Source organism: Odocoileus virginianus, chromosome 22, assembly GCF_023699985.2.
Source record: "Odocoileus virginianus isolate 20LAN1187 ecotype Illinois chromosome 22, Ovbor_1.2, whole genome shotgun sequence".
NCBI lineage: Eukaryota > Metazoa > Chordata > Mammalia > Artiodactyla > Cervidae > Odocoileus > Odocoileus virginianus.
Window position 1 is genome coordinate 521,068 of NC_069695.1, and position 12,122 is coordinate 533,189.

At 49.9% G+C, this 12,122-nt stretch overlaps 1 protein-coding gene and 1 long non-coding RNA gene across 5 annotated transcripts in view; one reads left to right on the forward strand and one right to left on the reverse strand.

Annotated features, from left to right (window-relative positions):
• Positions 1 to 12,122, reverse strand: part of CDH20 (cadherin 20) — a 206,696-nt gene that overhangs the window by 45,889 nt on the left and 148,685 nt on the right. For all 4 annotated transcript variants that reach the window (XM_070452434.1, XM_070452437.1, XM_070452435.1 and 1 more), the window contains one exon: positions 7,508 to 7,904. In XM_070452434.1, the coding sequence (XP_070308535.1) occupies positions 7,508 to 7,753 (246 nt within the window). In that variant the 5' untranslated portion in view covers positions 7,754 to 7,904. The remainder of the gene's footprint in view (positions 1 to 7,507; positions 7,905 to 12,122) is intronic.
• The window catches only part of LOC110129863 (uncharacterized), a 56,767-nt gene continuing 50,090 nt past the window's right edge, over positions 5,446 to 12,122 (forward strand). The window contains exons 1-2 of the long non-coding RNA XR_002311649.2: positions 5,446 to 5,722; positions 11,472 to 11,585. This is a non-coding gene — a long non-coding RNA (uncharacterized lncRNA). The remainder of the gene's footprint in view (positions 5,723 to 11,471; positions 11,586 to 12,122) is intronic.

Consider the following 12,122-nt stretch of genomic DNA (forward strand, 5'->3'; position numbering starts at 1 on the left):
TTAGAGAAAATACCCAGGGCTGTTTGGAGGTGTTCTAGCTGTCATCTAAAAAGTTTTGTCCTGTGAACCTTAAGAAGGCGAAGCATCGTGTGATCATCATTGGCCAAGTTTAAGTGCTCTGCCTACGGAGAGTGCTCAGTGAGTGACAGGAGCCTAGAGATCTTTGCGGCTCAAGAGCTGGTCCTGGCTCCTTGGGAGTCACTCGGCTGGCTGACGTCAATGGAGTCTGGGCTGAACCTGGATCTGTGATCTTTGGTTTTGCCTATATTGAGAGAAGAATTCGAGGAACTTTCTAGATTGTGAGTTCCTTGAAGTCAGGAACCATGTGGTTTTCATCTGAGTGTGAGTCTTTATGTGCAGCAAATGCTCGGTAAGTTTGTATGAACGGGAGGTATACGGTGCAGCGTTAGAGTTTAAGCTTTCAGTGAAAGCATGTTGTCTTTGTCTTAGAGGAGTTGGCAAGCATCTCTCAGGCAGCGTCTCTGTGTGTTTGTGCACAGGAAAGGCAGGGAGAGCATCCCAGGGAAGCAGGGGCGCCTCCCAGCAACAGGACGAGTTGTTGTTCAGTCGCTCTGTCCTGTCCGACTCTTCTCGACCCCACGGACTGTAGCCCGCCAGGCTCCTCTGTCCATAGGATTCTCCAGGCAAGAATACTGGAGTGGGTTGCCATTTCCTCCTCCTGGGGATTTTCCCAACACGGGGACTGAACCCACGTCTCCAACGGCAGGCGGATTCTTTACCTCTGAGCTACCCGGGAAGCCCAAAGGAAAGAGTACCACCTACAAGTGCCTGGATCTGCTTTACATGTAACTCATTTCTAGGGGATATACATTTGACCCTTGATCTACGTGGATGTGAACTTTAAGGGTGCATATATATGTGGGTTTTTTGTTTTCAATTATAAATACTGCAAACAGACCTATGCATGCATCTGTGGAGCAGAAACACGGGTTCAGAGAACTGTGAGTACAGAGGAACCGTGGATGTGGACAGAGGGCCAACTCTAGAGTTACGCCTGGATTTTCCCACCGTGTGGAGGGTTGGTCCCCTAACCCTCTAACCCCCCCGTGGTTCAAGGGTCAACTGAAATTGTATCAGTTCAGGATCTAGTCAGGGAACAAAACCCATACCAGTCATTTTAGCGGAGAGAATTTAATATGAAGGATTGAAAAGGAAAAATGTTCCTTTCCAGAGGTGTCACTGGCAATGGTAACCAGTAACTCGAGGAAACAGCTTGTGCCCCTCTGGCTGGGCGAGCAGAGGACAGGCGTTGGGGGTGCTTGGAATCTAGATGTTTGGAGGAGGCTGGGCTGGAGCCCTCTGAGAAGGGGGTGTTATCCCCTTGGGCTGGGCTCCAGGCATTTAGAGGTGCCCCGCCCCCAGCCCCACCCCGGGTGGAGCTGAGACCTCTGAGAAGGCGGCGCCCTCCAGTGGATGTGTGAGGCTGGGGTATGGAAATGCTTCCAGAAACCAGAATCAGCTCCCACAGTTAAAAGGAGCAAGTCCCTCTTCTCCTGCCTTTGGTTCTCCCCCTAGAACATTCCACCGTCAGAACCCGGGAGCTGCTTGGAAACAGAAAAGCTGTGATGTGCAGAGTCCCAGCCCCGTGGAGTATGGGAAGGTGGATACGGAGCTGAGACACTAGCCTAGTAGCCAGCACAGTGATGTGAACTGAACATGAGGTTCTCCAGTCATAGGACGCACATTTGGTTGCAAAAATTGCAAAGAAGAGATATTAACAGCTTTTCTCTCAGTCACTCAGCAAGTTGGTACTGCAATAAAGATGTGCTTTACATGTATCCATGTTTAATTCAGCTCACACTGACAGCACCAGCTCTTCGGAGGAAGGTGCGGAGCTTCGGGAATGGAGTTGGTAGCACACAGTTACCCCCATCCTGGGAAAACAGCTTTGCTGTCCTAGACAGACCAAGACAGCTGGATACCCTGCTTAGCCTCACCTTGCTTTCGTCTATAAGATCTTGAGCCAGAGGAGTAGTGAGTGACGGGAAGTACGTGAAGCTCAACACGGGGGGCGGTGGCGCTCCTTTCTGCCGTCTTTCACGGTGCCTCGTATGGTTCCAGGAAGGCAGTGAGTGCTCACAATTTGTGGTTAGACAGCTTCCGCGCACTTGTTAACCTCAGCACAACTCAGGACCCCGGATTCGTGCATAAGCACAAGCTCCCTGCATCCACCTCTTTGCATATGTCAACATAATCCCGGTTTGACTTGACACTGCCTTGTGCCTGGGAAGCCCAGTGTGGATTTTGTAAGGCCATACCAATTACAGCTGATAATTGTTGCCATACTCCTTTCTGAAAAAAGCAAATACTCAGGCAGACTCTCTAAACAGACATCTTCCAGAGCTCATGGTGACGAGCTGAAATGATCCCTGGGAGAGAGGGATGGGTTCTCTTTCAGAAGAGAGGGGGAGCAGTGCCTGGGTGAGTGAGTACACAACTCTCTTCATGTGCAGGTGACAGACCCAATCCAGGGCGCAGACTTGCATTGAGAACTGGTTGGCCAGGACGACTGTGGAGGCGCGGGGATGGCCTGTGTCCCACGGTGGGTGGATTAGGACAGGGTGAGCCCCAATCACGGGCTTCCCAGGGGGCGCTAGTGGTAAAGAACCTGCCTGCCAATACAGCCAGACATGTGTTTGATCCCCATGTCGGGAAGATTCCCCTGGAAGAGGGAGGGCATGGCTAGCCACTCCAGTATTCTCGCCTGGAGAATCCCATGGAGAGGGAAGGCTGGAGGGCTCCGGCCCACGGGGTTGCACTGATCATGAGCCCTGGAGCATGCTGCATGGCTGAGCGCTCCCACCTCCAGGGAACAGGCTTGGTTACATCTCTGGTCTCACTGACACCACGGACTCTTCTGTGTGTCTCTCAGGGCGAGGTCTAAAGTCATGGCCACATACAGGCCAAAGAAAGAGAAACCTCATGGCTTCAGTGTCAGATTTCCTATTAACCTTCTGTGTAACTTTGGGCAAGGAACATAACCTCTCTGAACCTTCCCTTATTTAAATTATCCAGGAGAGGTGCCTTATACTCACTCATAGCACTGCTGTGATGCCTGAACAACCTGCCTGAAGTGCGCGGGGCTGACGCTCAGCACCGCGGAGCCCCGGGACAGCGTCGGCTCCCCTAGACTGTCTGCATCTCTATGTCTGTGCCAGGTGCGTAGTGTCAGGGACATGCAGGCAAGGCCAGGCATGAGGTCTCGGTGTGTTCCCTTGGGAGAAGGAGGGCAGGCTTGAAGTTGTGTAAACACACAAAGCCATTACTGAATACAAAAGTGTTTTCCCAAACTTGATTTAGCAGGAGCTATGTGTGTCTAGTTGGGAGAAATGTTTTACAAATACATGTTGCTAGAAATCTTTGGAACTCTGAATGAATGGAAGATGTAGTCATGATGGAAAATGCTTTTAAGCTGGGACCCTGAGAAACGTGACCATGACCGAATGGAGAGGAGGGGACGGAGCGTCCCGGGCGAGAGCAGCACGCGCACTCTCAGGGTGTGTTGTGTCGGGGACGGAAAGGAGACCCAGCCTGACGGAGAGCAGGGTGAGGCTGCAGCTATCCCAGCGGGGCTCATCTTCCGGCAGTCCTTGCCCTATGTGCCGAGAGCTCCGATGAGCACTGCAGAGCGACAGTGCTTCCTTAATCAGACGAGCGACGTGATGGGAAGGGTGCTTCAAGGAGATAAACGGCCCGAGTCCCGGGGGAAGGACGGGGACATCCTTCCTTACGGCGCCCACTCAGTTAATCTAATCATGAAGACCCAGAGGACCAGAGTGAGGACAGAGCTGGAGAGGATGAGTGACTCAGAGAAAGTGGCAAGGAGATACTGACAGGACGTGGGTGCATGAAGGAAGAAGAGAAGGAGAGGGAGAAGTCAAAGAAAATCCACGGGCTTTGAGGCTCAGAGATTTGCAGGCACATTAGGTATGCGTCACTGAGCTGCTTAATTCCGTTAATGAACTCGCTATCCTGTTGCTGCTGCTACTATTACTATTCCTCATCGTCCTCCTTCTACAGGGTAACGGTCATTAAGATCTTACTCTGGACCAGGCACTCTCTTAGAGCACTTTACCTGTGCTGGCTTACTTAACCCTTATTACTCTACGAGGTACTCGTGTCTGTGTGACAGGTACTGTGTTAGGTTTTGTGGAGAAAATGGAAGCGATGCCCTTGTCCTCACAGAGCTTATAGTCTGGTCTAAGCCCTTCCAGGTGGCTCCAGTGGTAAAGAGTCTGCCTGTCAGTGCAGAAGACACAAGAGGCGCAGGTTCGATCCCTGGGTCAGGAAGATCCCCTGGAGAAGCGCATGGCAACCCACTCCAGTGTTCCTGTCTGAAAAATCCCATGGACAGAGGAGTCTGGCGGGCTACAGGCTATGGGTCCGCAAAGAATCGGAGACGACTGACTGCACACACACAGGACTCCAGACAATACACATGTAGACAAATGAGTAACTTAGATGTTGTAGGGTGATCAGAACGCTGAAAAGCTGGTGGTACTGAGAGAGTTCACCAGGGGTGCGCCTTAGAGGACGGCCAAGGCAAAGCCAGGTGTGAATGAGGCCTCGAGGACGAAGAGGAGCCGCCCCCGCGGGGAGCCAGGACGAGCCTGTCTCACGGTGGGGGAGGAAGGCAGGGCCGGCCAGCCTGGCGCTGCTGGAGGCCGCGTCCCCACGTCCCCGCGGGGAGAGGGCAGCGGCCAGAGCCCCGGCTGAGACGGTGGGACGGGCAGCGTGCCTGTGGCGGGGGCCGGTGGGGAGCGTGCCCGTGGCGGGGGCTGGTGGGCAGCGAGCCCGTGGTGGGGGGCCGGCGGGGAGGGTACCCGTGGCGGGGGCCGGCGGGGAGCGTGCCCGTGGCGGGGGCCGGCGGGGAGCGTGCCCGTGGCAGGGGCTGGTGGGCAGCGAGCCCGTGGTGGGGGCTGGCGGGGAGCGTGCCCGTGGCGGGGACCGGCTGGGAGGGTGCCCGTGGCGGGGGCCGGTGGGGAGCGTGCCCGTGGTGGGGGCCGGCGGGGAGCGTGCCCGTGGTGTGGGCTGGCAGGGAGGCTGCCCGTGGTGGGGGCTGGTGGGCAGCGAGCCCGTGGAGGGGGCTGGCGGGGAGTGTGCCCGTGGCGGGGACCGGCTGGGAGGGTGCCCGTGGCGGGGGCCGGCGGGGAGCGTGCCCGTGGTGGGGGCCGGTGGGAAGCGTGCCCGTGGCGGGGGCTGGCAGGGAGGCTGCCCGTGGTGGGGTCCGGTGGGGAGCGTGCCCGTGGCGGGGGCTGGCAGGGAGGCTGCCCGTGGTGGGGGCTGGTGGGCAGCGAGCCCGTGGAGGGGGCTGGCGGGGAGCGTGCCCGTGGCGGGGACCGGCTGGGAGGGTGCCCGTGGCGGGGGCCAGCGGGGAGGCGGTGGGAGGAGCGGCCTCGCGAGAGGAGGGCGGGTCCGCGTGGCTCAGAGCGCAGCGGGGAGGCCCTGACGCCGTCCCCAGCGTGACGCGGCCTGTGTCGGTTGTGTCCGTCTCTGCGGTCCCGTGGACTGTGCCCCTCGGGCTCCTCTGTCCGTGGGGTTCTCCAGGCCAGAACCCTGGAGTGGGTTGCCATGCCCTCCTCCAGGCGCTCTTCCCGACCCGGGGAATCGAACCTGGGTCTCCTGCCTCGCAGGCAGAGTCTTACTGTCTGACTCACATTTCAAAAGATGGAGAATGGCCCGGAAGGAAGTGCGGGCAGAAGTAAGGCGGCTGTTGGGAGGCCCGGTGTTTGCGCAGCTGAGATGACGGTGGGCGCGGGGGTGGGAGGGCGGAGGGTTTATGTGGCTCCGGACTAAGGGCATCTGCAGGCGCAGAGGCCGAGGGAACGCGCCGCCTGACAAGCAGGGCCCAGGCCTAGGAACCGGGTGGTGGCAAGGTCGCCCCTGGGACGACCGAGGGCAGACTCGGTTCCGGAGGGAGATCCGGACGCTTCAGCGGATAGAGGCCGAGGAGTCCTAAATGCGGAGCGCGAGGGTTTTCAGTCCGAAGCTCGGACGAGTGGTCTGAGTCAGAGACGGAGGCTTTGAATTCCTTGGTTTAGGGGTTTAAGGCCACAGGGAAGAGTTTAAAACACCCCGCGGGGGTGAGTGTGACAGGGAAGAGGCCCCGGGCAGAGCTGACAGGACCCCGCAGGCTGGGCCAGCTGGACAGGGACGACCGGCGAGGGGCCGAGAAGGCAGGAGGAGGAACGGGGCTGGGAACGCCGCGAAGCTGAGGCAAGAACGTGAGTCAGGAAGGAGGGGCTGGGGCGTCCAAGGCCCCCATGGGGCGGCTCCATAAACTGAACCGCCAGCTCTGGGGGTGGGGAGGTGCCGAGGAGCCCCCAAAACATGGCGTCCGTGCGGAGGGAGGGCGGAGGGCAGCTGCCTGGGCTCAGTGGTGGTTTAGCCACTAAGGTGTGTCCGGCTCTTTGTGACCCGGTGGACTGTAGCACGCCAGGCTCCTCTGTCCGTGGATTCTCCAGGCAAGAAGAGTGGAGTGGCCTGCCATGCCCTTCTCCAGGGGATCTTCCCGACCCAGGGATCGAACCCAGGAAGATTCTTTACCGACTGAGCTACCAGGGAAGCCCCCCTGGTTGAGAAGTGGGTGGAAGTTGAGGAAAGAGCTTATGTAGACAACTCTTGAGAAGTTGTAATTCTCTTATTATCCTTCAACATTTGGGGAAACAGAGGTTAACAGGACTTAGTGACCCGCCCAGAGTCACTCTGGAAGCAATTGGCAGAGCCGGGTTTTGCACCCACGTGTGTTTGACTCTGCAGCCTGCACTCTTAGCCTGTGTACTAAGCAAGTGTTTAAGTTATTTGAATGAATTATTCATTTTCTAATTAGTTCCTTGTTTCCCGTATTCTCTCACTTAGTTGCTTTTGCAAAATGGCCTCTGATTAACATGCAAATAAAGTAAACGCAGAAGAAAGCCCCGATTAAAAATGAAATGATGCTAGATGAATCAAGGCATTTCGAGTGTAAAGTTTATAAATATATTCATTGATCGTCTCCAGCTATCCTAAAGCACAAGCTAGGATCTTCTGAAATGAAGAATGTTTTATTCTTTTTTTTCTTTATTAAGTTTTGGCCTCAGGCAATACCTGTGGAAATGTTTTGGGGGAAAAAAAAAACAAAAAAACCCCCCTAAGCTCCTCCCTTTGCATGTCTCAGTTTACTTCTTCCTCATCCTGTTGTTCCTGAGGCTGCTGCCGCCTGTGTGAGGACTTGAACAGTTCTTGCAGGACCCAAGGCTTTTCCTCCAAAAACCCAATTCCTAGCCTTTCACACTCAGAACAGAGGCAAGGACAAGGAGAGAAGTCTTTCCTTTCTGACCAGTATCTGACAAAGCAAAAGCTAGATCTCAACTAGCTGTCAATTAACATACTCTAGTTTAAAATTGTTCTCAGGCCTCAGACTATGCAAACTTTCATAGTTCTTATTCCTATTCAGTTTCAGTATCCGGTACTCAGATAATGTTTCATTCTCTTTGGCACTTCTTACCTTGCCGACATACAAAGGGTCAGTTCCAGTGTATTCTTCCAGAACAAAAAACTGGTTCCAAACCCAGCTCCTCTTTGTCCGCGGGTGTGACTGTGGTTTGTCTGACAGGAACACTTCTAGTTTGCCTGGTGGTGTTGGTTTGCCCGAGAGAACAGGGGTGGTAAGGTCCATCAATCCCCAGAAGTACAAGGACATGCCAAGTCCAAGCCAGCTCTTTGCATTGCTCATTCTACCAGAAGTCCGCATGGGATGGCCAGGCTTTCAGAAAGTTAAGTCCAGGATGACAAAAGCCACTGCTCTGCAGTATTTTCCAGATGAAAAAATAATGCAGTTTATTGAACACTTAGGCTTCCCCAGTGAGGTTCTGATTCAAGTCAGTCTACTTGAAGTCGACTTCCTGTCAAGTAAAGGAAAACAGTTTGATGATGTCAAATTCTTTGCTGTGGGCTTATAGCAAGTTTTCAAGAAATGTTAGTAAGTATTCGGCTTTTCTAGTCAACAAATGAAGGAGTCATAACATGTTACTGCTTTAGAAGTGTTTAAGTAGTAAATAATATTTTGATAAAAAGACAACTTATCTTGATATAATCAATCCCAAACCTTAAAAAATGGATTTCAGCAGAAATAAAACTAGTGAATAAATTTCTTCACATTGGTAACTAGCGGGGTATGCTGTATTATTGATTGGCTCTTTGAAATATTTATGATAAGACAACCTCCTACATTCTTAAAAATAGCATTCATTTCCAAAATTGACAACTAATAGTTAATATTTTCATTAGCCCAACTGCTTTTCTTGGTTCCTTAGAAAACTGAATCTAACTATCCTTTTTGCCACCCACAATTATATTTTGCCTACTCCACATTCTTGATAATATTAGGAATCAGACTTCATTTATAAGCAGCCATGGATCACTTCTGACTTTAATCATTCTCTGAGCTCATGGTGGAGTTTGAGTGTCACACACTACCGCTTCAGCTCTGAAGCACTGATAGTGGCTGCTAATGTTAACCTTTCTAGGATCCGAAAAGTCAGTTAATCATTATATCATTCACAATAGACTTCAAAGTGCTATTAGTCACACGCTTCCCTGGACACAGGAGAGAGTTCTAGCCAACATTATTTCCCCCTGAGCTGAAAGACTCATTTAGGCAAAGGGATGTTGACCTCTTCCCGGGGGACGCCTTTTCATCAGTCACACTCTTTAGTTGCTGTGAGGTCAGATTGGCTGGCGACCTCGTTCCTGAGCTGTGACCTCGTCAACCTCTTCTTCCTTTACTTGGGCTGGATTTAATGAGCTGGCCTAGCACTCAAGCCATTCTGTCCGAACAGTTAGAATGTCCTCTGTGGGCTTAATATTTTCACTGTTAACATGGAGAACTGCTGTCATCTTCTTAGAACAAATGTGTTTATTTGGCCATTTCAGACTCATGCAGCTAGGTAATGCCCCATTCCTGCAAGTGGTTTAGAATGCATGCAATGATGCTAACTCAGTTACCACCTTCCACCTGTCATCATCAGAACTCGTGTTCGCTTCCTCTCAAATACTACTGAACAAGAGAATTAAAAAGATAGCTTATAGTCATTCCATGCAATATGCCATTTCACTTCTGTAGAAGAAATCATTTCAATGAGAGGTGATAAAGGGGAGTAAGCTGGGGGAGACTATAGAACCTCTATAACAGAATGGGAGGCTGTGCCTCTTATTGGTTCTAGCTCTAGAGGCAGATTGATTGTCAAGTGAAAGCAAGCTAGCTATGTCTTCTTTTGAGTGACATGTTTGTTATTGTTAAGAACAATGGTGTGCTTGAAGCGGGTCACCAAGTATTAGTTGTTCCTCTGCTCTTTAGACTGATCCATGGAAACCCAGCTCACTGATCCTTGTCTAGGGGGAGACCTTCTGGAAGAAGGAACCTTAACCCCAGCGATGAATTAATGAAAAAGATTGGTGAGAATTAGCTATGCTGTTTTAGGGAGCTAGAAGATGGACTAAAGAGCATTACCAAAAAAAGAAAAAGGCTGTTGCTAGAATGAATCCTGGGATTGGTAGCCACAATGGGAATATTCCATACCTTGTGAAACACAGACCTATCTGAAATTTCGCATATGTTTGCTAGACTAAGGGTCAGACAGTTTGACCCCTGGTTCTGCTTTCATTACCTCTGACTTGTTGACGTCTATGAATTTTTATTCCTCTATTAAGCAGTGAATGCTATTAATATTTATCCCACCTACTTCACAGGATGCCCATGAGGATTTTTTGGGACAATATAGGTGACCATGTTCTGTAAATGACTAAGGTGTCAAGTGACATTTGAACAGCCACACAAGGGAAAATTACTGAGTCATGTGTAGAAATGATGAAGCTGAGCCTGAAACATATCTCTTGGGCACTTTTTGGACCAAAATATATATTTGAAAGGGCTAACTATATATAAATATTATTATATATTATATATATTATTTCATAGATCTCTGCATCTGTGATAAGTATTATTGGGGAGTAAATTCTGGCCCAGACCAATTCTGTAATAGCCAAGCTTTTTTTTTTCTTTTTGGTATGAGGAAACATTGAAGAACCATTTGAAAACTTTGTAGGGAAAATTTTCTTTTGGGGTCACACTTATCAAAGATAGAACTCAAAATGTGTATTCTATTTAATGCATTTCCTTTAATGTCTGTGTCTCATATGTGTACATTTTGTCTAAGCATTACTTTCAATGATTTTGATGACTTTCTCTAGCTACTTTAATCACGTTGCTTTTGGGCTCTAAGTGAGCAGATGCGTGTATGTTGGGTGAGAGGGTGGGCCATGCAAATGTCCCCTCTCCTGCTCCCACTGCTAAATTTTCTGAATGGAATGAGTTTTGAGGAAATTTTGAGAGGAATTTTAGGGAATTTTAAGTAGATTTTGAGGAATTTTAAGACTGTCCCTTCTATTCTCCCATCTCTAACAAACTAGATATGCATTCTTGCCAATTAAAACCTCCTATCTTTACCTATAAGCATGATCTGAAGAGCTCAGGAGAAAAAGGAGGCGTTCTGTGGAATCTTTGTGATGAATATTTTGTAGGCTGTTCAGTTGCTTCTGCTTTCATCTCTCTTTCCTGCCCACTTTGGCCTCCTACACACCAGCGCAAAGCCCTCACGTGCTTCCCTTTCACGAGAAACGCACAGAAGTGGCTTCTGGGTGTTTGGGGCCTGTGGAGCCCTTGGTAACCCTGCGAAAGGGCTGGTGGTCCACGTGCCCTCTCGTGTCCCCAGTGACACACCTGAACTCCAAAGCCCGCAGTGCCTGGGGACTCTTGTGTTAAACAGCCCGATGGCTGCAGCTGATCGGCAAGCACTTTCTTCCTGCTTTCTTAGGACAGAATGCATGAAAAATACTCCTTGCTTAACTTTTCAGAAAGCAAAAATCTGGGTTATCCAATAGTTAAAGAAGAGTTATTCTTTTCACAATTAGAGTTGTTTATGCAAGTGAGGAGAAAATCGGTTCTGTCAGAAACACTAACCAGTCTGCAATTATTATAAATAAGATGGTTCTCATATTCATGTTTTTTTCCTCCAGGGTAAGAATAACAATGATGTGTGTGATGGTAGGCTAATTGCTGTTGTTCTTATAAAGGAAGAGACTACTATATGTATATATAGGTCTGTTTTGAAAGACCATGTATGCTACATGAAGACAACATTAGTGGAAATTGACTTCTGTGTTAAATGAGCCCTTTAAAATTTTTTTTTTCCCCTCCCATCCTGCCTGAAGAAAGTAAACAGCTTGGTAATGAACCCAGTAGGAAGAAATTAAAGTTGTACATAAAAGTGTGCTCTCAGTGAATTGTTTATTTTGTTACTTAAATTTGTTGTGATATTTAAAATGTAGGGGAAAGGAATGGTTACTGCTTTCTCCTTGAAATGAACTGGGCTTTTATGGTCTCCCTCTGATTTCTCTCTTCTTTATTCCAGTTTTCCCGAGCTTTTCGTGGTTAATGGAAATACTACTCAGTAAAGCTCAAACGACATCTCTACGGGACCAGAAGAGTCAGTCACCTCTGTTCCTGACTCCCTCTAAGGACGGGGGTAGGGTTGTTTTAATTTTCTGTTCTGACCTCATGCTTTGTAGCGGTAAATGGAGGCTGTATTGCTGTGGTTTCTGACAGCTAAACTTCTTAAGCCATCACTTTTACTTATAATAAGAGCCTCAATAACGTACTTAAAAAGAAAGGCAGAACTTTGCGAGGATCCCGGATACTAGAGTGAAATATGATGGCGCACCATGAGGAGTGTTAGCATGAAACCAGACCCGTCTCCGTGCAGGGTCACCTCACCTCCCAGCCACAAGTCTCTCCTGAGACATGCTTCATCGAGGAGTCAAACCCCTCAGTGTGGAGGACAGCTCGTCCCGGGAGTAAACTGGAGTGAAAAATTCATAGGAAGATGGTGTCTTTGAATATGTACAGTTCACAAACAATAAGGCTCCCATCGGAAAAGTCCATAAAGAAAATATTTTCAGCGCTTCTGTAAACGAGCTTTCAACATCCCTGGATCTGTGTGTGCATGTCTGTGCTACTGACGAAATGGAAATGGTGTATGGTGTAGGTTTGTATGTGGAAGATG